Source organism: Diadema antillarum, unplaced genomic scaffold, assembly GCF_040938485.1.
Source record: "Diadema antillarum isolate AM-2024a unplaced genomic scaffold, OU_Dant_1.0 seq00000367_RagTag, whole genome shotgun sequence".
Lineage (NCBI taxonomy): Eukaryota > Metazoa > Echinodermata > Echinoidea > Diadematoida > Diadematidae > Diadema > Diadema antillarum.
The window spans coordinates 1,212,597-1,239,980 of NW_027271368.1; the positions used below are offsets into that span (position 1 = coordinate 1,212,597).

Genomic DNA, 27,384 nt, shown 5'->3' on the forward strand with positions numbered 1-27,384 from the left:
GGCACAACTTTTGTGTTAAACACATATTTGACACTTAGTAATACTAGCATTTGCAGAAATGACAACATTTCAGCATATTGAGTACTTTTCATATACGATACATTTCTTTCCAAGATTTCTTTTTTGTTGTTGTTGTTCAGTTGTAATTGAGGTTTACAAAAAATATGACATGGAACCAGATAAATAAGAAATAAAAAGGGAGAAGCTAGGTATTGCAATACAGTGTTGCTGACATGGACCAGAAAAATATGGCAAGTCTCTACCACTTGTAAGGCATGGATGGAGCTGCAATGAGGCAAAACTCCTGGAAGACATACAAAAACTCATCATTTTTATACCCTGATAGAAGCAATGAGTACATGGCAGTCTACATGGTATACCAATGTACATATGTCAGTCATCAAGCGAGTTCAATGCCAAAGTATCGTCAATGAACTATATACAAACCCTCTATTTTACATATCTCTTTGAATAAATGTGTTCAACGACAGTATTACATCACACAGCCTACTTTATACTACAACAGCACACATTTCATGCATGCCCTCACGGTACCCACTATTCACAGTGCTCGAAGGGAACGAATGTACCTACAAGCTCAGTTGTCCCCACCTCCAGACATGTGGGCGGGAGTCCCCATGTGGGCGGAGCCTCCCATGGTGCTCATATTCATGATCACAGCTTCTTCCATACGGGGCGGGGCCATGACCAGATTGGCGTAGCCCGCCGCCATGGGGGAGGTGCAGGAGGGGGCTGTGACGTCAGTACGGATGGTCTTGACTGCCCGGTCGCCGCGTCGCGGCATCTTGATGGGGCGCTTGCCGGCAAATTTGGGTGCCACCTTCTGGACCAGGGGACCTGGGATGGCATTTGGGTCGTAGGAAGTGGTGTAACCCTGCTGCAGCTCTGTGGTGCCCAGGTATGGTTGTCGAGCAATTACTTGAGGTGGCATGGTCTGCTCTGCTTGCAGTACTGTGGTGCCCTGCACATAGCACAAAACATAGAGTCAACTATTACCTCCGGAACTTAAATATACAATGCTGTTGCGAAACATAGCTGCCATCAGGATGTGCAGGTTTGATTATTTTAATATCCACAAACTTCATTTCAGCATGAAGGAAATTCAAATTGGTCCTCATTTTTAGCTCAAGGAATGCGAAAACTGTCACGGTGGGAAAAGAACAGACTTCTAAGCAGATTTTGCATGATCCTAGCCCTTTGGCCAACATCATGTGTAGTATCTCATCCAACACAGTCCTACACGACATCCACAGCAATGTCATACATTGTAGCATTTTGTCAGACATTAATTTTGTCTTTTGGTTGAAACTGTCATTATCAGGCTACATGTTTTTCATGCTTGAATGTGGTGTGATCACATACACATTTTTCAAATTGTCTAGAATTCCTTGCTTCTGTCTTACAGCTCCTGGTAGTGGTAGCAAATCAAACAAACAAACAAACAAAAAAGAACATAAAATTATGAATACATTACTACATGCTTGGATAACCCGCATGATGAACAAAACACTTTACATGATTAAAGTTTACACTGCATATCACAGCATTACAAGAGTTACAAACATCAAACTGTCTTGTGTAGTTGGGCTCTTGCATACGATGAGTTAACCCCCCCACTTGAGTATAATGACATTTAGACAACCCATTCAATGGGAAGGAAGGAAATGTCTCACTGTAAAGCTATTGCCATACAACAGAGATTAAAAGGATTAGCAAACATCTCACTGTAAAGCCATGGTCATACAACAGAGCTTAAGAGGATTAGCTAAACCACAATTGATAGACAGCTGGCTTCAGAGCCAATCAGTGAACAAAGCAAAAGTATTCAGGGCTAATGAAGCAAACACTTGACAGTATGTGTCAAAAACATTCAATTATCAAGGCATGGTGGCTTGAGGAGGCTAAATCATTGCCTGGGCAAATCTACAATGTACAAACAAAAGAGAACACATCAACAAGCTGGGTGTGCATAAAAACTATGGTGAAAACTGGGCATTTAGCATTCCACTCGTATAAACAGGGCACAACCTAAGCAGCACCAACAACTTGAGCCTTGGGCAACCAAAACTTAACTAAGTGGGAAAATGTGGCTTCTCTTGAGTGTGGCACAAGAACTTTCATTGATACTTTTCCATCTCTTTGTACTCTGATGACCTATGTTTTATCACACACACACACACACACACACACACACACATGCAGGTACACACACACATAAGCAACAACAATAATATCATCTCTTGCATTTGGAATGAATTAAAAAAACAAACAAACACGGTACTGTTTAAGAAGTTCCTGTCACACAAACACACACTCCGATAATGAAAAGCTGAACTTTGTGACAGCTCCAAAAATTTAGCACAGCATATAACAGTGAAAGAAGAGCATATTATATTCTTTCATAAGGTACTCTGCTACCATTATTTTCAGCCAAGTCCAGATAACAACCCTAAGTGACAATGATTTTCACTCAGATCACTCACTAGTCCAACATAATAGCAACTCCCTCAAGAAAGAAAGAAAGAAAAGAAGAAAAGTAGCTTCTGTAGGAAGACTAAGACCCCGTTTACAGTGCGAGGCTGGGCCGAGCCGCGGCCGAGCCCAGCCTCAATTGCGAGGCCGGGCCCCGCAATTTTGTCCGTTTACACTGCCGGGCTCGGCCGCGCTTTTGATTCAAACCTTTCAATGTTGTCGTAGTGGCGCTCTGCTTGTAAACAAATGCAATTTGGTATTGTCTGGTTTTCAGACCCTTTGCCAAATGAATTCCGTGGCGACGAAGTCGCCGTTCGGGCAAAGGCCTTTGCCGAAAGAAAAAATCCTTTGGAGGACAAAACCACCTTAAACTATACTAGTTTTCGACGTTGAGGAGGTTAATATCCTGAACAGCGAAATAGTACAGGCAGAGGGTTTGGAAGCCAGACTAAAATTGGCCGCGCATTTGGGCCCGGTTTACGTTTACACTGAGAAAAGGCCGGGCTCGGCCACGGCCGAGACCACCTCCAGAGCGAGGCCAAATGCGAGGCCAATTTTGGCCTCGCATTTGACCTTTTGCACGTTTACATTGAAGCGAAGCGGGGCTGGGCTGAGCCGCGGCCGAGCCTCGCACTGTAAACGGGGTCAAAGAGACCATTAGGGAAACTCCCATACCACAAACAGGCTACAGCTACAAACATGTTCCTTTCACATCATCAAACATTCACTCCATATTAGATATGTCTGAAACACACACTGGCTTTTACTTTGGGCTTAAAGTGCTTGCCTGGACTAACAAGAAATAGTCTGCAAACTTTTCCTTTCTTCTTCTATGTAAAAACAGAAGACAAAATGTGACCGTGCACCTCAAAACGAACATAAAGTCGCACACACTGATTTTGCGTGAGGACTGAAAATAAGTGAAATGGGTCAACCTAGCCGAACTTGACTTTTTCATATTTTCTGAAAGAGCGGGTCTTCTTTTACATTATGCTAAAATTTGGTATCATAAAACGGACAGGAAAGTGTGTTTTTTTAGCAGTTTGTCTCGAACATTTTTGGTAGAATAGTGTGATTAGGTGTGTCTTTAGAATCCCTTTTTCATTTCTGAAAAACCTTGTCCACACTCTTCACTTTCAACTCTAATAACTTTTGAAAGGATAGAGCTACTGCTTTGAAAGTTTGCATTGATTATGGACATAATGTGTTAATGAGGCATGCTTAATTTCAGTTTAATTTGATAAATTCTTCATTGTTGTTACTCCGGTGGTTTACTTCCTGTTTTTTTGTCCCATTCATCGCACAGCCAGCACGGTTTGGTAAAGATTAAGCGCTTGATTACACTGTACTTCAGAGCATCTTTTCTCAGTTCACACTTTTCCTGAGTTTGTGCTTTCTTTCCAATATTTAGATAGGTTAGGAGAGTCCATTTGATTTGAGTTATACATCATTTTAAAGCTTAAAGTCTACTCTTTCAGAATATGGTCTTAACTACAAATTCATGTCTGGCGACTTTTTGTTTGTTTTGAGGTGCAGGGTCACAAATACTCATACTTAATTGTGAAGTACAGATATCCTTGTTTCTATGAATATATTTTCAATAAGGACTTCAAACTTTAGGCTCGTAAATATCAATAATGACTTATTGACTACAGTTATCAATATGAAAAAGTTAAGTCTATTTGTCACTTGTTGCAATTCTGCCATATAAGATATTAGACATTGACAAAATGAAAAAACAGACCTCCACTGAATTCCGACACGTGGAAAGCCAGGTGACATGCGCCTGAGTGTGTGTTAATAGCTATGAATCAAATTTTCATGCAGTAATGCCAAATCATTTGTCCCTTTCAATCCCCCGTATTCATTACGTCTAGATCTTACCCATTGGTACAAAAAAGAAATGAGGCTGAAACAACTGAAATCAGGTCCAGATGGACTTAGCATTAAGTACAGGCTTGTTAATCAATAAACAACTAGCAGAGTACTATAACATTAACGATGCCTAAATAAATACATGCTTCAGAGTCTTCATCAATGCATAGTTAAATAAGATGAAGCAGATCTAAGTCTGAAAAGGCAGAGTGGCTGACGCTGCTCCCTTGCCCAATTACTACTTGCCCTACAGTTTCCACTGTAGCAAGCAAGACTTGATTATTAAAGGACAAGTCCACCTTCATATACACAAGGACTGAGAGAATGCAGGAATATTAGTAGAACACATCAGTGAAAGTTTGAGGAAAATCAGACAATCTGTTCAAAAGTTATTAATTTCTTAAGTATCTGTGCAGTCACTGCTGGATGAGAAGACTACAGTGTATGATGTCACATGCGTACAACGATATAAGGAAAATAAAAAGAGAATTTCACAACACTTTACTTTTTGAATAATGTGTGCATTTCTTCGACTTGTTACTGACGTATTTTAAGGGTAATACTATTCCCCCTGCCTTCTGAAAGAGAGAAGTCAAGTGTTCTTTTGTTATGCGAGAAAATTAGAAATATGTTGAATTTCTTTATTCTTTCTTTACATGGTTGTACACATATGTGACATCACAGGCTATAGTAGTCTTCTCGTCCAGTCATGTCTGAGCAGAAACTTCAAAAATTCATAACTTTTGAACGGATTATCTGTTTTTCCTCAAACTCTAATTGTGTTCTACTAATATTGCTGCATTCACTAAACCCACATGTCTATGAAGGTGAAATTGTCCTTTAAAGTCTTGTGGTGTTGAATATAACCCTATGCCCAAGGGCCTGACAAAAGGCTAGGGTAGACGAGATCTTGCATTCATGCATATACCATCAAGGTATAATTAATGTACTTGAAAGACAACATGGAGTGCTCATGCCGTTACAATGCAGAAATCAGTGCTGCATATCAGGGGGCATCCAGTTTACACAAATACATCAAGCACACCCAAGTACTTACCTTGCTGTAAATGCTAATGGTACCTATAGCACTGGAACTACAGGGTAAGCAAGGAGAGAGGCCAATAGTGTGTCAGTTAACCCTTTTACACCTGAATGAGTGTATGTACAAACTCCCTCCCTGAATGACTGTAAATAAAGACCCCCTTCCCTCCTGCCAAAAGCAAAGTTGTTTTCAAGACATTAAACACCTGGGGGGTGTTTCATAAAGCTGTTCGTAAAGTTACGAAAACAACTTACGAGTGACTGGTGATCAGTTCTGATGTGCTATACTTATCAGAATTTCCATAATTCAGCACAAGAACTGATCACCAGTTGCTCGTAAGTTGTTTGTAACTTTACAAACAGCTTTATGAATCAGGGCCCTTCTCTGCATCTACAAAGCAGCAGGTTTTCTTTTTCTATTCATAGATGACATGAAATGCTGTATTGGATATGTTTGTTGGTCATAACTAGTCACACTGGGTAAATCACCAAGGATTGTTATTCCTTGCCCGTTTTGCTGTGTGTGACCTTTTTCAACATTGTACTGGCTAACCATCTTACAAGAATCTGTGTGACACAAGCAAAAGTCCTCACTTCTGTTAGGTCTACATACAAACTAAAGCTCATTAGCCAGCTGTAATGCAAAATCTCCATGGACAGCCTGGCTTGTTTGCTCTGTTGGCACGCATCACACTCTGAGGACATCAGTAAAATGGTTTGTTGTTGTTTTTTATCTTTCTCATTGGATGTTTTAGGCCTGGCATCATACATTTTAAAGACAGAGAATGCTATCATACTTTCTATAACACAATAATACAGTGCACTCCCGTTATAACGAACATAGTTAAAGATGAAATTCCACTCGAGAAAAACGAAGTAAAAATTCACATTGCGACATTATACGCTCTATGTCATTTATAGCTTATTTGTTTGGATACAACAAAATGTCGATATAACGAAAAAAAAATGCTGGTACTGTGGACATTGTTATAATGGGAGTCCACTATATCCAAGTTTTTTGGCTGCAAACACAGATGCCATCAAATGGCAATGCTGGAGACCTGATGGGTTTGGGGGTATCTCTTTACCTCAGCTGGTGAGGGTTCCATGATGGGCACCTCCGCTATCTCTGGAGTCTGGTAGTGGTGGGTCTGTGGATACACCAGCTCATGGCCATGGGGCTGGGGTGGGGTGGGGTACACGGGTGACAGCATGCTACCGTTTACTGGAGTCGGCTGGGCCTGGTGGAAAAGAGAAGACGTTTGTCATGAACCTGAGCCACAATCTGTCATGCTCCTTGTTTACTGTATCTTCATTACTTCAGGTTTATCCTAGAAATTCAGAGTCAATATTCAACTTTGATATACACTATAACAATATCCCCCACTGCCCTACTCCCTCTCCCCAACAACATGAAAATGAAAAGGAGTGACTTTCAGTTTTAATTTTGAGTCCATGACTATTAGTTTTGTCATGTCTAATACATGCATATTACAAAATAATTCATTGTGTTCGACTCAGGTAAATCTCTACTGGCTGGATTGTTCCCCTGCAGAAGTGTGCACATACCCTGTGGCTTTATATCTGTTTATACCACAAGTATTCCACAAAGAAGAAAATAACTGTGCGAGCCAATGTCTCTTGGAGCTGAAATTATTCATAGTTGTAAAAAACAGAAGGAAATTAGTTTGAGTCCTAATTCTGGAGATATCTAACAGTAATGCCTCAGTCACAACTCGCTGTACTTGCAAGTGTGTGCTGTCTACTTGCAAAAACGTGGGCAAAATTTGGGGATCCTTACGTAGTAAGTACCGCCTCAGTACGGATTTTGGAGCACGCAGACACGACGTAGCACTTTAAGTGCATACAGAACTTTCGCTGCATTCGAACTGCGGTCGTGCTACGGATTCATCCCCAGTACGGGTGACACAAGTTCTCTGTACAGCCGACTTGCACGCACTTACAACATACATGAGCAGCACGTGAAAGTACATCCTCGGTATGACAACGTGGCAGTCATATAGAAATCGTACATTGTAAGCGCGTTGTAAGCACGTACAACTTACTGACTACGTGCACAACGTACGATGGACGCGACCGCTTATGGCACGGACTTACACCTTGCGCAACCGTACTCCCTTCCTGCTCTCGCCACTCCTTCCCCATGTTTTGCGGCCGTGGCCTCCGCCAAAAACGTACGGACTGTAAACACGCACAATGAGTCGTGACCGAGGCTTAACCGCAGAATATACAGATGATGGAAAAAGCCATGAAAGTCAAAGAGAGGGAAAGATTCAGAGAGAGAGAGACAGAGACAGAGACAGACAGAGCAACAGAGAGACAGACAGACACACAGACAGGCAGACAGTGAGAGTGAGTGAATCTGTGTGCACTTTAAATATGCTTGCTGTGCACTTACTTGCGCAGGAACCCATCGCCACTGTGGTTGGAATTGTGGTGCCGACTAGATGCCACGAGAGAGAGAGAGGTGTGATACACTTCATGTTAATCTTTGAAAGATTGAGGTACTGATAAACACACACAAAAAAATGCAATCTTACATCTACCTCACAGCTCTTCTTCAACCCTTCACTGCCGCCATACAGTACAGAATAACAATCAGAGATATACTACAACGTCGCTGGGGTTTGAAATACAAAGTTTTTGTGCCCCAACAGCAAAAGACTTTTGAATTCTTGCTGAGAGATTAAACAGGTGCAACTGGCACATCTGTGCCATCCCAGCTTTGAAAGATTGAGGTACTGATAAACACACACAAAAAAATGCAATCTTACATCTACCTCACAGCTCTTCTTCAACCCTTCACTGCCGCCATACAGTACAGAATAACAATCAGAGATATACTACAACGTCGCTGGGGTTTGAAATACAAAGTTTTTGTGCCCCAACAGCAAAAGACTTTTGAATTCTTGCTGAGAGATTAAACAGGTGCAACTGGCACATCTGTGCCATCCCAGCTCCTGGAAACTAAGGATTTGACAATAATACTGTAATCGACCAATTTATGAACACATTAAAATATAAGCATACCTGTGTCATATTCTTATCCTGACAGCCAGAACACTTGCTGGAGGCTTGCCTAACATAGCATTAACTCATGCATGCCACTTGAATTCTAAGTAATCACATGCACTGAGTTTCTACTGGTGGATATTTGTTGTGAGAGGGAGAATTGTATTACCGATTCAAATATACTAAGAGTGGATTTGCTACATTTTTATACAGAGCGTGAAAAAAAAAAAAAGGACGAAAAAAAAATTGAAATGTTTCTTCCAAGCCAACCAATCAAGCAAATTCCAATCATTTTTGAAAGAGGGCCACAGAAGTGGAGGAAGCATGCATTACACATATCTCATCGCCCAGTGTTTGGTCAAGGAATATGAAAACATCAGTAACATGTTATCAACCTGACTCATATCATTGAACAACTTTACAGACATGCTTACAAATTCACTAAAAGTTAAAGAAGAAGGCGATGGGGCTTTACTTGTCGTAACTGTTTATGGCTGCTGGAAAGTGGTGTGGTCAAGGAATATGAATCCATCAGCAATATATTAACAACTTGAGTCTTATCAAAGAACAACTTTACAGACATGCTGCAAGAATTCACTAAAAGTTGAAGATTGAAGAAGGGGATGGGGCTTTACTTGTCTAACTGTCTGTGGCTGCTGGAAAGTGGCGTACTGCTGGGGTTGGTTCGTCACATAGTGGGCGTGGGTTCCAGCCTGGGGAAGCATGATGGGAACCGTGTACGGTGCAAACTGGGGCTGTGGATCACAAATCAAACAGTGTTTCTTGTCAGTAACATTAGCTGGATGCCAAAACTTCATCACAGTGATCATTGGAAGAAATGATTGTATTGTCACATGAAACAAATATGAAAGTCATAGCCAAAGAGTTTACTTATTAATCTCTCTTGTTGTCCTTGTTTTTTTCAATGAAAATTATAATGTTTTTTTAATATTTTGTAATCAAAGCATGCATGAAATTCGAATACATTGCAGAAATGGTCTTTTGACCAAAATTGTACATGATGATGGAAAGTGCAGAGTTTAGAACAACTGTGTACAATAAAAAATTACTGATGTGCAGTGGTCAGTGTTCACTGTGGTATCAAAAACTGTCCACTACCAACTGACAAAAACAGACAAATGACTTGTGGTGTGTGGGTCCAACCTGGGCAGGCTGCTGGTGATGGGCTATTGACGTAGGCGCTGGGTGCCCGTGTGCAGCGGCCTGCACATCTGAGGGGTTGAAGTAAGCCACGCCATTGTGGTAGGTGTAGCTGTAAGCACCAGAGGGAGCATGGAAGACCATCCCACTGGGAATGAGAGCTGGATCTAGAAGGAAAAGTGGCCAAATACCTGGAGTTCATCTGCTGATTTTTTTTTTTTTATATAGCTTTTTTAGTTTTTGTAAGTACGAGACATGAAAAACTTCCTTATATAGTAGAGCCATTATCTTCTTTTTTTTCCTATAAGCAGTTAAAGTAGCAGTTCTCCTACGTTTTCACATACATCATGACTTTACAAGTGTAATTGTGATGACAAATTTTGATTAAAGGGATAGTACAGTATTGGTGGAGATGAGAATCGGGCTCCTAACTTTTTGCGAGATACCAAGAAAACACTTATAATATAGTACAGAGCATACCATTTTAAGAGGAATTCACAGTTTATTTGATGAAAATCGGGTTTGGAATGACTGAAACATCCAAAAACAAAGTAAAACAAAGCGATCGTAATAAAGTGTGGGTCCCACACTTTAGAATCGCTCTTCTTTGGATATCTCAGCCATTTCAAAACCAATTTTCATCAAATAAACGTTGAATTCCTCATATAGTTACATGCTCTTTCATGTTTCATAAGAGGTTTCTCATTATCTCACCAAAAAATGTTAGAAACCTGAAATTTGGTCTCAACCAAAACTATACGATCCCTTTAATGTTGCCCCAGCTCTACTTGAAAAAGAACTTTGTCAAAATACAGCCATGAACCAATGTTTATTGTTTACAAAACATATCAAGAATTACCAGTATAAAGTAGAATTTGTTACGAAATGTTAAGACCATGACTTGGACCACTAAAATGTGTCCTTTGACCTCAACAACCACATGCAAATAAACCAAGCTTTCCCTGCCCAGCCCATAACAGCAAGATTCTGTAAGCTCAATGGAGTTAGTCTACCATACAATCTGAAGATATAGCACTTGTTCAAGAATATATGATGGAGATATCTCAATTTCATCTTCTTCAAAGGCAGTGTAAACAATAGAATGAACAGAATACAACGTATTATAAGCCAAATTTCAGATGCATTATCAAAGCAATCTAAAGCAGCAATCCCAATCCAACACTCAAAAGTACAAGTTCACAAAACACAGCCATAAAAAGCAGGCGCCAAACTCACCAACATCTTTTGGAAATTTGACAGGCTGTAAGTAAATGAGAACATGTGTAGAAAAAGTGTGAACAAACTTGTCAAAATATCCAACAAGAAAGCAAACATCATATATGACCAAATCTAGATACATATGAGATGACCTTACAACAACATTTTACATGGAATACGAAGGCATGCTGGGGGCATTTTCAGTCTGCAGAGAAGGCATGCAAAATGGTCAGGCAAACTTTTACAGTCTAGCAGCAACACAAAAATTTGCAGAGTTTTAAAGAGGGCAAAGCATTTTATAGGATTTGTACAACTGGTGTGTGTGTGTGTGGGGGTTCTTTGTCATGATGTACTGTATTATCAAGACTTTTGAATATAGAGTGGCAGTATCAAGTAATGATGCTTGGAAGGCAAGAGTCATAAAAAACTGCCACTGCCCTCTTTTGGCAATCCAAAATGCTTAAACTCACACATTATCAACTACATGTGCTTGAAATATCGCAAACATAAACTTTGAAGTACAAGTGAACCTTTTCAAATATATGGAGAAATTGTTAGAATTTTGGCACTCCAAGTGAAGAGAAAGGGAGCGACTAGAGCTAACATCTCAGTCTTAATTTACTGCACTGGGTCATGGCAATTCTCATCACTCACTTGATCTTAAAAATCAGATCTTTGAAGATCTACCATAACAGCATGCAAACATGGACATCCCGTTGACATCCTTTTTAACGCAGAAAGCAATTCATAAATGTGCAGTGCAGAGAAAAGCAACACTGTGATGCAGCAACATCTTTTACCTGTTTCCTTATCGCTTGTCCTATGTTGAGCTTCTTCTCCTTGAAAACCAGACTATTCGCCTAAAATGCAATACATTCAGATGAAATAAATAAAGTGATTTTTAGGAAAAGACGACAGTTTCATTTTCAGTTTGTATGACGACAGTCATCTAATTGTGTCTTATACAGATGGCAACTAAAAAGTGGAGTTTTTTTTCTCTCTTTTTTTTTTTCTAAAGTGTGCACTTATTTGCCTGAAAGATAACAATCCAAGTATAAGATGCAAGATTTTAGGATTCTCAGAATTAGGACACTTTTAATATGAACTTAATCAACATGTACTTGAAACCTGAACAAACAAGCAAATAAATACTAAACTCAAAGTATGAAGCAAATGAACGAAAACTAGGAAAAGACATTACTCACCATGAACTACAAATATTTCATCGATGCCATTTGAAACAATACAGTACTGTAAGGGCTTAGAAATGTGCTGGTAAACCATTTAAGAGCTGCAAAGCAGATACACACCTATTTTTACTTCACACTGACACTAAACTGTTACGCTTTAGCTTCAAGAATCCTGGATTCATTCCATCTTCCAACCACTCACTTCTTTCAAAGAAACACAAAACACACACATACACACCAAATGAAAAGCTGGCTCCAACACTGCCAATTGGTTAATTTGTATTCACTCATTACCTGATCCTTGAGAATTCTGTGAGCCTCTTCAGGTGTTTCAAATGTGATGAAGCCATACCTGAGTGTGATAAAGTAAATTAAGGACATTAATTTAATAATAGGAATAACAATGACTGCACATCATACTATTAAAGCAGAAGTGTATAAATGTCAATTACAACAGACACAACTTCACTTTTGGGGGCACTGTCGAGGTCCAGAGGGACAATCAACATTGCCCTCAATAAAAGCAGTCCACATAGTTCTAGGTTTTTATGTAATAATCAAATAGAATCACATGATGATATTTTACTTGGTCAATAGTGATTGCACTAATCAGTTCATACATCTGGCACTGCCACAGATGTTTGCATTAAGATCACATCTGACAAATGGTCACTTCTCACGCAATAAAAGCCAAGTGTACAGTACTTGTACTTGCACCGTGTACTGTATCCATATATACAAAAGAGTCATCTGGACAGTTGAGTACCAAGGGGCAGTACATGTGTGTCATGGGGCTGATGGCAAATTGTTGAATTCATGCCCCCAAGTTCAATCAATTAGAATTGACAAATCATCGACTGAGGTATTCCATACTCTGATCTCCAGTTCTGACTGTGTCTACCTCTTCACCTGAATCAACTCAATATGTCCTGTCTCACCAACTCATGTTAATTTTCCTCTTTTTTTTTTTTTTTTTTGCACTTCTCCAGGAAACTCTGTCAAATATCTGACCCTGAACTTTAATGTCTGACCATCAAAAAATGTATCTTCATACATTCAATATCAGCTGAATATCTACATTCCTATTAAATCTAATCAATTTTCTCTCAATGTTTCAGAAGCAATCTTACTAGGAGAGCAATTAAACATTTGACCTAGTTATTTGACCCCATTAAGAAATTAAACAAAAGAAAATTTTGTCTTTATCCATTCAGTGTATTAAAAAAAAAAAACCTTTGCATGCAAATTCATGTAGCCATTTTACTGAGAGGAATATGTTGAGGTCCCCATTGGATGTCACATACTGGTATAACTTTAAAGCACTCATTCAAAGTCCTTACTGGTTTCAACAGTATCATTCCACACAAATTTATCTCTGTGTCATATTCACAGTTTGAGATGACTTATGATTTTGATTGATAAGCTTATAGTACTGTAGGAAAGACAGGCAACTGAAAAAAAAAATGAATTCTGTGGCTAACTTGCGCAGCAAGGACATGGAACTGCATGAGACAGCACAAACACATCTCTTGACGTGGTATGTCACTTAGCCAGACAAGTTGCCTGGTATCACAGACACTAATATGACAAGCAAATGCAGCTGCTTGCACACATCACACTACCTCTCCTATAAGCGTGCTAGCATACTATAAGTGTATCATCGCTGCCCTAAAGTACTAACGTATCGTACCACCAGTAATGTACCCAGCCACACAGTGTTTGGTAGACACATTTAGTTTACTGTTCATTATACCATTTAATACAAAGCTTGTATGGTGGAAACAAAAAAAGAAAGAAAAAGGTTTCAATGCTATACAAGTACACTTTCAGATTCGAATTCACAAGTACAAATAAACTTGTACAGTTCAAACTTCAGTACAATTACAATGTATGACATCATATGAAAATGCATTGCAAATTTCCCATGCTAATTGACAATACATGTTCATATTATATTTCAAAACATACCAAAGTGGACATGGGTACTCTTCCATGACAGACTGGATTCAATACTGACATGATTTCTGTGAGTTCTTAATTTTTGCAAATTTTGTAAATCACTGCTGGGCCAGGAGAGTATTACATCAAACAAAAATTGCTACCCGGATTGGCATTGGTGCAGTAATTTGACAGCCTACACGTACAAGTAGAAATCCTGAAAACAACATCATGTGAAAATGTCTATCAGGTGAGCTCCTCAGTATCTGTACGCAAAAATGATACTGTATACGCCAAATATTTCGTGAGGTTTTTATTTTCGCGAATTTTGCGAGTCAGGTGCTATTCGCGAAATTAAAGACACGCGAAAATATTGACTCTGATCCCAATGTGAATTTGACGTACACGTGTACACTTCTCCGTTCAATACAAGCCTCCACGATCGCGATTTAACCACTCCCGAAATTGTCGGGAAGTCGCGATTCGCGAAAATTTAGACTCGCTAAATATATGGTGTATACAGTAGTCTTTACAGAAATCTTCATTAGTCCCATTTTTCTCGTCTTTCAAGAGGGCAGCCAACAATCAAGATTTAACTCTCAAAATCAGGAAGGGTTTTCACACTAAAGAGCAATCAGGGAGACATTTGTTTTCAGGGAACCTCAATGCAGAATCAGGAAAACTCGGCCGTTCTAATTCAGCACGTTCCTCACCAGCCACGTTATTTGTGTATACGCCGAAAAGTTTGCAAAGGTTTTTATTTTCGCAAATTTTGCGAGTCAAGTGCTATTCACAAATTTAAAGACATGCGAAAATATTGACTCTGATCCCAACATAAATGTGACGCGCATGCATACATTTCTCCATTCAGTTACTGTGCTCCATGATCGCAAGTTTAACCACTCAAGAAATCATCGAAAAGACCCGAGTTGCGAAAATTTAGACTCGCTAAATATATGGCGTATACAGTAACTTGTAAACTAAGTACTGTATACACTACTATAGATCTAGGAGTCTAATTTTTCATGAATTGGGGCTTCACAACAATTAAAACTGCGAGTGGATAAATTCATAATCTTGGAGTACAGTGATGAACAGAGAGGTGTATACATGCATGTCACATTATTGTGGGGATCACAGATAATATTTTCGCATGTTTTTAAATTCATGAATAGTGCCCGACTGGCGAAATTTGCAAAATCAAAAACCTCAAGAAATATATGGCTTATATAACAGTAGATCCTTGATTCTCATAAGATACTACTGCATGACCTCTCTTGTAACTATACCATATCACACAGTCCGGGTGTTTTTCTTCGCTTGCTATACAATACAATTCATACACAGTTCACAGATATAACACAAAATCTCCCACCAAGGCTTTATGCCTACTCTGCAGAAGAAGTACCATGTACCCAAAGTCTCCATACCGTAGCCCTAATGAAGCAATGCTTACTACCACACGTGACCGAGTTCTCCCATAAATTTTTGCCAAACTATTAAAGCATCACTTGCAATCTACAAGAGTATACACACTGTGTGTTGTCCCTCCATCCCAGGAATTGAGCAGGCCAACACGACGGGGTCAATGACCTCTACTGGCATTAGGAGCCAAGCTCGAGCACTGCATTCCTCGCCTATACAATACTGTGTAAGGAAGTACCAGCTGGTATCCACTTATAGCTGTGTAACACAGCTTCTATGGGCAGAGTACTGGGGAGCAAGAGAAGCAGCAAGGCCTGAAAATGGAGACCAGGTCACTATCACAAATTTCATTACCCTTCCTATAACTCTCCATGTGGCAACATCCAAGTAAACAAATATGATGATCAAGATTTAATTCGAATATTCTGTGTGTGTGTGTTGAGGTCGCCTTATACCCTGTGTCCTACATAGCTAGAAAAGTGTGGGGAGGGGGGGGGGGATAGAGGCTGCAAATTGCTGTGGCAGCAATAGCACTGCTTTCTCCCCCACTCAAGTGAACTGTTGAAGTGTGACTACAGCAACAACACAGAAAAATCATGTTGATGTAGCGCTGCATCCACCCTTTAAAGTCAGCATTTTATTTTGATGTCTGATTTTTTTTTTTCCAAATTCTCCGGTGTATGGATTTTCTATAGAACAGGAGTTCATCCTGCTATCAACTTCTTAACCTTCTTTCCTAAAAATTTATGAGATTTATAAAAAAAAACCTCTGTTTTTTTTTCTGGTTTTAAACAGCATCTCAGCATCATATTGGCCAAATACATTCAGGGAACAGTGCATATTGTATACTGTATCTGCAAGTACAGAGACAAAAGATACAAATCAAATGCTAGACCAAGTCTTCTGGATGTTCAGATATAATGACATTACTCCCTGTTTAGTGGAGGTTTTTTTTACTATGGCCTGGTGGACAAATAATTAAAAAAAAAATGCTTTATGTCAAACAATCTACTGGTATTGTTTCAGCGACGTATGGTGTTTATACTATGTATTATGAATCACATAATTTCCAGAATTCTACGACAAAACATACCAGTACAAAGACAGCTGCCAAGCCAGCCACTGAGATGAAAGGCCCATTGGCCAGACACAATGTATTCAGGCTATAATGCATCACCTCCTCTGCAGTGCGTCCAGGCCCTGTGGTATTCCGGACTGTCTGAGCTGATTTAGTTTGCCCATGCTAACACTTGTGAGTGAAGGGCATCTCACGCAGCGCTGCATAGACATGTCTTGCTGGTCATTTAGACGGGTCAGTGGGTCACTACTTGTGAACTACAGCATCACGTCTCAGAGTTTACAATACTGATCACCATGGTATACATTTGTAGTGCCATAGGCTATGCATATTGCCTATCAAAATGCCATATGTTGGACAGATTTTGAAAGGTTTCATTTTGTGAACCATACATTCGGAAAATAATTGATACTAAAACATGGATGCTTTCAGTAGCGCTGAGCTTTGCTTGAACATCTACAATTGTATAACTGTAGATCCCTATTCATTTCTTTGAAAGCACTGAAAAAACAAAAGGGAGCAGAAAATATAAGGAGAGAAATTCCCCATCATATACCATATGCCCTTTATATATTCTCCATAAAAGATGGCACTTGAAATAACAGTTTAATACTTATTTTCATAGCCAGTATGAGCAAGATGGTTCATGTACACACATGCTGTAAATTATACACCTTGTTTGTAAAAAAAAACAAAAACTGTATCATATCTAAATGCTGTGCATGGACAAGGCTGGGTACAAATGAAAACATAGAACTTGGGCCCTATTTCATAAAAGATGTTAGGACAGCAACTCTTGCTGGAATGGCAATTTCCAATGGCAACAGCCAATCAGGAAGCTGGATTCTTGTCGTTACCATGACAATTGCCATTCCAGCACGAGTTGCTATCGTATCAACTTTTTATGAAATAGGTTCCTAAAGTTGTAGTGAGCTCCAAACATTACATACTGTATGTACACGTGACATTATCGATCTTAAATAAGATGTGCATCTCTCTGTACCTTTCAACATCAGCCTTAATTACCGTAGCAGAGACATATATTGTGAGCAACAAAGCTCCTCCATGACAGGATTGCCCATACAGTTTCAGTCAACTGTTGTCATACACAGAGCATTGCACAGTATCTGAAATAACTGGGTCATGGGTAAACTACCTTATTCCTCTCTGCATCACTGCATGCATTTTGCACTGCCTACTCCAGAAAGGCATTAACATAGGCCTACACACATTGTATGTGACTGCTGCAGTTTTCTGGGAGATCAGTGCCAAGATTTTATGGCACTGGGAAATCATATTCACTGATCATATTGCAAGAAATCATCTCCTGAGATGATGTGTATATGTACAGGCAACTTTAAAGTTTAACCATTTTTACTTTTCCTCTTTAGTGCTTTCCATACAGTACTGCTAGCCACAGTTTGCCAAATACTTCAACTTTCCTTTTATTTATGACCTTTTTATGACAACATATTGTAAGTAGCACCTGTGAATTTTATTACCTGTAATTTCCTTCAGTTCACAATGGAGGGTAATATACCTTGCTATGATTCTACATGTAGAAGTATCTGAATTAAAAAAAAAAAAAGACTCCTGCTGACCTGAACAATATCAAGCTCACCATATAATGACAAAGCTATTGGCATGATGGGTTGGTAGTCACATGGCACTATCGAGTACTATGGGTATTGACAATACACAGAGATCTCTCTAATTTTCACACAGCAAAATGTGTTTCAACACTGACCTTACAGTAAATTGCTTACAATAAAACTAAATTCAGGAACACTGGTTCAAATTACAAACTGCCTTTGATATTCAAATTAAGCATAGTGTGTTTGATGATGTGGAATGTTAAAAACTCAAGCTTACCCTTTTGATACTCCAGCACGATCAGCAATAATCTTGGACTCCTTCACATGCCCAAATGCTGAAAAAAAGTTCTTCAGCTCAGCATCGCTTGTCTGTGCAGGGAAATAAAGAATTTTACTGTGCACTTGTTCATTGATTCTATAAAAAAAAAAAATTGATTAAAAAAAATGAGTCCAACACAGTATCTTATATTAAAACAGAGATCACGTTTCTTTGGGGATTCAATATTTGTGCAGGCATGAACCAACAATTTCAAGGATTAAAAAAAAATAGCTCAATGCCTGTCAAAAGTGTGATTTTGCCTTGAACTTTGACAACTTATAATGATGTCTATGTATCTTTCATTATAGTACAGATACAATGTATCTATTATGTAACGATTGTATGATTAATTTGTCTGAAGTAGTCTTGAGAAAACAAGAGCATCTCTGCATGATGACTTAAAGTGATAGTTGCAACTCATCTGTGCTACTAAATTATGCCCTCTCCTCCCTCCTCCTAAGTCAACATCTAACTCAGATTACAATATTCATCAAAACTACAGAAGGAAGTTCCTACATGTATAAGAATGCTCCCATTCAGAGCACACACATGTACCTGACATCCTACATGTAGATCACTAAACAAATGCATACATACAAATTGTACACACACACTCTTACACACACACAAACAAAACACACAAACACACACAGAACACACACACACACACACACACACCCAGTGTACAATGTATATTATGCTGCGAAGGGCAGTCAATTGACAATCCTGCCATCTGAATTTTTCACACTCCTTGCACTTCTATTCACATACAATGTACCTGGTAATTTAAACCAGCTGAAGTAAGTAGCATTCAGTTGACTTTTGTTCTCTTTATCATGGAGTAGCCCTCCATTCTACATCCTCTCAATGAAGGCATTGTACACTTTAATCCTTGAGTGATAATACCGAGGGAAGAATTTGAAACACTTGCCATAAAGGGCTTTTATTGAAAGTGCATTGCTAACCTTTCATGCCAAATATCCCTGTTAGCCTTCATGATTTGCCTAAACCTGATCTCTTTCAGCCTCTGTGCAGTATACTTCAGGTAAAATAAAAAGTGCAATGACACCCAGATACTCACATTGAACGCAATTCCTCCAACAAAAATCCTGTTTGGAATGATAGTCCCATATCTTGGTGCATTGAGAGCACTAGGCACTGGTGATGCCGCTAGACTGCTGGCAGCACTCTCTATAGGGGACTGAAATAAAGAGGGAAAGACAGTGAACACAAAGTACCAGTATGCATGCAGGTAAAAAAATAAAAATAAAACAAAATAAAAACAACATGATAATGATAGCATTTACATTACTGTAATATCCCAAATATTTCGCGAGGTTTTGATTTTCACAAATTTCAGGTGCTACAAATGTATTCACAAATTTAAAAACATGCCAAAACATGCCAAAACATGCCAAAACATGAGTGTGACATGCATACACTTTCTCTACTCAGTATTGCACTGCACAATCGCAAATTCAACAACTCGCGAAATTGTCAGGAAATCTTGATTCGCAAGAAATTAGAGTCGCTTCATATGTGGCGTGTGCAGTATCTTGGGTCTTCCATATCACTATAATGTATCGAAAGAGATACTTTACTCCAAGTCCATAGCGACTTTATTACACCTGTGCATCCATGTAGCCAAACACAAATGAAAGCTCCCATATGACCTGGTAACAAATATATTGTAAGAAAGCTAGGAAATTTTAGAGTTTTTTTAAATATTTAGTCAATCTGTGATATTGGTTGCAATCCAATCTATGCAAATCACATCATAGAAATGTATTTTGTAAAAGTCTCACAATGTACAAACATACTGTACATTGTGTCTATCAAGATTATTATTTTTTTCTGTCTTTTTTGCTCGGAATACTTGTACTGTAGCATATTCTACATTGTATGTAACTTAAAATGTGGATGATATTAAAGTCCCTTGAGTAGTATTAGTATTCAAAATCATAATGTACAGAACTGGCTGAATTTTATGCTAAAAGGTATTCAATGCTGAACCCGCTTTCATCATAATCACAACAGTGACTATACACGTACAAGTAAAAAGAAAGAAAAAAGTATACTACTAAGCGACAAAGCCCATCAAAACTTGAGAAAGGACACAAGTCATGGTAAAGGTGACTATTTTTTTTATCAAGAATTTGTACTAACTTAAATAACAAGTACTTTCATTATAATTTAGATCACTGTAAACACATTATAGGATTATAATTTGTTCATAATGCAACTCATTTCAACCCCACCTACTCACAAGTTTGTATCTAAAGATGCATGAAGCTGATTTCAAAGTCTAAACTCAGTTGTAAATCCAAGGCTGATCAGAACTCTCTGATAAACCTCTTTCTTTTTCTTAAAGAGTATGGCAATTTCATGAGGGCTGTTGCTACAATGTACCTACAGTATTAAGTGCCTTTCAAAACAATGTTTATTCAAACACTTCATGAGAAGTGGAAAAGTCATGTACATGTACATGTAGATTCACAAGGTCACTGTCACACAACAGGTTCTTTGGAGGCTGGCTTGGGTTCAGACTACAACCCAGCCAAATTTTGCTAAAAATAACACTGAAGTTCCCACAACTCGCACTGCAGAATGGAGTTGGTGGTGAGCCACCGGGTTCTTGGAATTGTTGAATTTCTATTGTTTGCTTGCAAACATGAGTGCACTCTTTCGCTTCAGGTTTGGACTGCTCTTTTTATAGATTTTGATTTTGACACCGTAGATAACCTGCTTCATGAATGTAATGGTTAAAAAACTAATGTTCTTTTCCATCTGGTGCTTGAGGTAGCCAGGTTTTACTCTTTTTTTTTGGGGGGGGGGGTGGGGGATAGGGTAGCAGTCTGAAGACTAGTTAGTACTTTCCTTAAAGGAACTGTACAGTACTGGTTGAGGTAGGGATTCATGTTTTGAACATTCCTATGTGAGATAATGAAAAGCCCCTTATGAAATATGAAAGAGCATGTAATTTCAAGAAGGATTCAACATTTATTTGATGAAAATTGGTTTTCAAATGGCTGAGATATCCCAAAAAGTGCTAATAATAAAAGGCGACATGCCACAACTTTATTAGGATCTCTTTGTTTCACATTGTTTTTGGATATCTCAGCCATTTCAAAACCAATTTTCATCGAATAAACTTTTGATACCCCTTAGAACTGCATGCTCTCTGACATCTCAATAGAGTGGTTTCTGAATATCTCGCAAAACGTTAAAAGCTAAATCTTCACCTCGACCACAACTGTACACACTCTTTAACTGCATAGCACAAGTGACATTTAATACAATTAATACCAGTATTGCCAACCACTGCATTTCCAAGCATTTTGGAAGGTTTCCATGAAGAAGAAGCTTACTTTTTTTTTTTTCTAGCCATTTGCAGTGTGTATTGCCAGAAAAGGACCTAGACTCTCTTCTTTTGACATTTTGAGTGGTACAAGTCAGCATGTTTAATGATTAAAGCACTGGAGAGCTGGACAGTACAGCTACAGGGAAATCCCAATGATATACAATTTGTACCAAGGATATACCAAGGCCAATTTATTTATACTAGGAGAATCTGCTAAGAGTCCAAACTAATTACCTTTATGTGTTATCCTATGGAAATTCAATGTTTCTTTCATGTTTGAATAGTTGAACTTCAAACATTTAACAACATGTGTCAAAAACATTTCCCCCCTGGAGAATATTCTTAGGAGCACTTTCCCGTTACATTTCTTGTTTTCCTGTTAATGTTCTGTTTCCTGTTGTATTACTGTACACACAATGTACAATGTAGTATGTACATGTACATAATGTACAAATGCACAATGTACATACGTAACTCTATCACAGCAGAATATGTTCACACAGTATACAATTTTTCAGGGCCACTTCACATGTACTCCAGAGAGAATACGTGGTGCACCGTGAAGCCTTCTACCACCCAACGTTCTACCACCATGGAAGCCTTCAAAGATTTCATACAATTTATACCATATTACTGTATGAAAAGTTATTTTCACAAGGGTTTAATTTTTGCAGATTTCGCAAATCAGTTGGACCGCGAATTTAAAAACTCGCGAAAATATCTTGAACTGACAGACATTAGTGCACTTATGATAGCGTCGGTATCAAAATCGCGAAAACAACATCACGCGAAAGTGTCTGTGACCCCCCCATTCGCGAAAATAACAGATAGAAGTACAGTAGATGGCAATGAATTGGACAAGAAATACTGCACGAGTTATGACCAATATTGCGCTAGAAATGAAACAAGGTCATGGGTATTTCCATTGTCAAATGGAACGTTTCAGGGAATTTGTTTCATTTTACTGCTTCCAATGTGCATTACCCCTGATACAATATGGTCATTTAAAACAGTATACAGTATAACTTTGCTCCTGAACTGCTAAAAATTCAAACAAGCAATGATGTACAAATATGTATTTACTTTAGTTAGAATTTCTGTCAAACTGAAAATTTTGGGCAAATGTACAAATTGTGTGTAGAATCTAGAGGTCTCTTCTGCCCTACATTGGCAAAAGGAAGCAAGTGACATTTTTATGGATATTGACTTTTTTATTGGTTTGGCATTTTTGAGGCATGCTCTATTTAACTGAAAAATCCAAAAGTTACAATTTTGGCCCATTTCTGAGATATTCGGGTTGCAAAAGGAAGCAAGTGCACAAAATTGCATGAAAAAATTCGGCAAAAGGAAGCAAGTTACAACCTCATATGATTGTCACTTGCTTCCTTTTGCATTTTTTAAATGTTTGCTACAAATCTATAATACTTTGGCAAAAGGAAGCAAGTAATATTCTCATCATATGATTGTCACTTGCTTCCTTTTGCCAAATTTTTCATGTTTGCTAAAAATCTGAAATACTCTGGCAAAAGGAAGCAAGTTACAACCTCATATGATATGATTGTCACTTGCTTCCTTTTGCCAAATCATTTTATTTGCACAAAATCTAAAACGCTTTGGCAAAAGGAAGCAAGAGACATCCTTATGATATGATCGTCACTTGCTTCCTTTTGTCAATTTTTTATGTTTGCTACAAATCTATAATACTTTGGCAAAGGGAAGCAAGTAATATACTCATGACATGACTGTTACATTCTTCCTTTTGCCAGACTTTTCATGTTTGCTACAAATCTATACTTTGGCAAAAGGAAGCAAGTTTATACAGTAATGAGTTTTTATGAGAATATCAAAATTCTTCAAATTGTCATAAATGCATCACCATATATGACTTGCACGAATACCCCATTGTGGATTCAGAAATTTCCATGTCGAAGGGCCTACCCAAAAACATGGATTTTCTTCATCCCTGTTCATATGTACCAGAACTCGATGTCACTTGCTTCCTTTTGCCAAAATACGGCAGTATTGACGCTGGACTGACATCTATACAATAGTACCGATTATATGAAGGTCAAATAAATTTTTCCTAAAATTTGTTGTTTTTCAACTGAATGGCCTGACACTGACTAGAAAAAGACAACAGTCCTGAAATTTTAGTATTGAACACAGGGATGTTACATTAGACAACTTACAGGTAATATGTGACCGTGCATCACAAAACCAACAAAAAGTCGCACCCATTGATTTTACATGAGGACTCAAAAAGGTCAAATGGGTCAACCGAGTCAATCTTGAGTTTTTCATACTTTCTGAAAGAGCTATCTTTCTGCTACATTATTCTTTAGTTTGGGATCATAACATGAATGGGAAAGTGTGTTTTCAGCAGTTTTTCTACAACCCTTTTTTTTTGGGGGGGGGGGAGAGTAGAAGATCAGGTAGAGGCTATGTCTTAGAGGACCCTTTTCATTTCTTGAAATCCTTTGCACACTCTTCACTTTCAAGTCTAATAACTTTTGAAAGGATAGCACTACTGGTACTGCTTTTAAAGTTGGCATTATTCAAAGACAGAATGTGCTGATAGAACATACTCAATTTCAGCTTAATCTGAGTGATAGTCCCTTCATTGTTCTTCCTCCAGTGGCTTGCATCCTGTGTTTTGTCCATCACACAGCTAGCACGGCTTGGTCTCAAGGATTAAGCGCTTGAATAGACCCTGTACATACAGTGTACTTCAGAGCCTCTTTTCTCAGTTCCCACTTTTCCAGAGTACTCGTATGTGCTTTCTTTCCGGTATTTAGATAGGTTAGGGGAGTCCACTTGAATTGAGTTATACATCATTTTAAAGCTTACAGTCTGCTCTTTCAGAATCTGTCCTTCACTAAAAATCCATATCTGGTGACTTTTTGCTGGTTTTGTGGTGCAGGGTCACTATGCAACACTAACATTACCAGTTCTTCAAAATTCAATAAGAAAAGGAGAATCATTCCCCTGCCCTGCTTTCTGAATGGTGTGAAAGATGTAAAAAATTTAGATTTCTAGATTTTACGATTAAAGTAGAGCATCTAACTTGTTAGTAGAAACTATCAAGTAGCATCAGTAGCAAGTAGGGGCCTACCAGTTTTGGCGGTAACAACTAATACCTACTAACAAGTCATCTAGCTCTTTTATCATGCAGGAATAAGTGAAAATAAGTTATATTTTAATCATCATCATCATTTCATCTTACTGACACCATGTGAGTGTAACAATATTTCAAGGTCTACGTCTATTACATGTTGTATCTAGTCCATTATAGAGTAGCGGACCCAGTTTGCGGCAGGTTAAGGCCTTTTCAAGGGTAGTAGTATTCTGGTAAAACGGGCAACAGAAATTAAATAATGTGTTGTTTTTTTATTGGAAGAGGTAGGAAAGGCCTCTTGACACTGCATCACACTTTTGTATGGTGGACAATTACCCTAGTCATGATAATCAATTTCATGCAGAAAATTTGCAACCACCAAGAGGATCGACCCGGTCTGCGGCAGGGGGGTTTGCAGCACCCCACACAAAAATGTCCCCTGATTTCTTCAAACATTAAAATCTTTGCAAAAACAAAATATTTTTTTGATGGTCCAACTAGTTTTCAGCTTGTTAATGTTAGAACACTTTATTTGGATTCATTATCTCGATCCTTCACGATTTCATAGTTTTTCAAGATCGCATGTATTTCATCAATTTCCACCCATTTTGACATTTAAAATAGCGCTAGGGCCTATGTGTGTAAATCCCATACCAACTAGTTTTCAGCTTGTTAATGTTAGAACACTTTATTTGGATTCATTATCTCGATCCTTCACGATTTCATAGTTTTTCAAGATCGCATGTATTTCATCAATTTCCACCCATTTTGACATTTAAAATAGCGCTAGGGCCTATGTGTGTAAATCCCATACTCATAGGGGTGCCGCAAACCGGACCCATCCCCGACATTTTGGTCACTGTTGCAATCCTCAAAACTGACAAAGGAAATTCAATTAGAATATTTAACACAGTTGAGTTACACAAGGAATCCTTACCATGCCAGGCCTCTTTTGATAGTAAGATTTTGTATAAAGATACAAACAAGGGATGATGGTGGTTGCCTAGCAACAGAACAAAGTCATAGTACTCATACTTAAAAAAAAACAAACAGTATGACACAGACGGTTTAAATTAGAGAATTATGAAGGCCATTATCCGAGTTATTTCATGATTCTGGTATCAAAAGAAAGCTCTTCAGTTGCTCTACAAATGAAACAATTTAGAAAAAAAAATATCCTTCTACTTTTGAAGATATGGTTATTAAAGATATTCCTAGTAGGGCTAGGGGTGCCGCAAACTGGACCCCTGCAGCAAACTGGTGCCCCGACTCTACCTGTAGCTAGAAGTAACGACTGCAACGTCAGATCTAACCGTTAGACTCTGACTGTCCAGACTCGACTATGTCAATGAGTTTGTAATACGCCTTGGACAATGGTAACTAGACCGCCAAACATAATGTAAAAATTCAGAACTTGTAGATCCAGATCTACAGTTACACCGTTCTGAAAGGCATGCCATAAACAGCTGCATGTCTATCGACTATGAATCTGATTACAGATGATGCTGTCACAACTTGTCCAAAAAGAAGGAATCAGGATGATTGTCGTGTACGTGTGAGCAGAGATTAGAATCCCAATCAATGCACCAAAATGAATCAATCACTAAAATGTAAAATTAAAGACCGGTACTGTTGTTAGTAGTCCGATCCCCAGACAGTAGGGCCTAACTGGGTTAAGACTAAGTCACTAACGCTAGATTATTAATATAAGTTAGCGAGACTACTCAGCTCAGAGTCAGATGACAGAGAAGTTCATGCACCTCATGACCTGTCCTTATTTCAAAGTACAACCAACAAAATTACTCACCGATGCCTGTGGTTCAGTCATCCTTAAACCTTGGAACCATCAAAATAAGGTTTTTAAGAGCAAGATTGTCGATAATATAGCGATTGGGTCCGGCTGCAGATCCTTGTTGACCTTGTGTCGATCGCCTTTCTCTCTGCACCCGACGTGGATGTGTGCTTACTTGCTCGTCGCGGGAGGTCCTCCAAACGAAAGTATCGAACTGACCTCCAAATCATGCAACATGGATGGTCAGCTGTAGCAGCATCCAAAACATCTAGCTTAGCCACAATGGAATATAGCACCAAGATGGGTAGAAAAGCATCCAGTCCTCAGCCCTATTTGGTAGCTTTTGGTATTCACGTGCAAACAGCGCAGAACATCTCACGTCTAGATTTCGCTGGTGATGGTAGTAGCTCGAAGCGCTAAGCTAGCTGGCGCTGTGATTTTGTAAACCGACGTGACATCCATAACCAGCGGCAAGCGCAGCAACCACAAAAGTACACACACACACACACACATTTGACAGCACGTACACATCATGCGATCCCTGCACATTCTGACCTACATACGAACCATGTGGCTACTACAGGAACGCTCTCGAGAGACGTTGTGCGTAGAGAGCGCGTTGTCCGGATGTCGGCGCGCAGATGCTCCCTGATATGATGAGAGTTTTAAGCTAGCGAGTACCAATAGATTAATTATGTTTAGCTGTGTGAACGTTGCCAATGATCACCTCTCCCCAGAAAGGATGGGGAT

The 27,384-nt window shown here is 38.8% G+C and overlaps 1 protein-coding gene across 1 annotated transcript; it reads right to left on the reverse strand.

The window, feature by feature from the left end:
- Positions 1-598: 598 nt before the first annotated feature.
- On the reverse strand, positions 599-26,670 carry LOC139731230 (uncharacterized). Its single transcript, XM_071642117.1, has 11 exons — positions 26,650-26,670; positions 19,448-19,567; positions 18,325-18,416; positions 12,306-12,363; positions 11,622-11,681; positions 10,840-10,864; positions 9,607-9,770; positions 9,078-9,197; positions 7,829-7,873; positions 6,498-6,650; positions 599-982 (listed from the first exon to the last, which is right to left on the reverse strand). Exons 1-11 carry the CDS (start codon positions 26,668-26,670, stop codon positions 599-601), a joined length of 1,242 nt encoding a protein of 413 aa, XP_071498218.1.
- Positions 26,671-27,384: the final 714 nt, after the last annotated feature.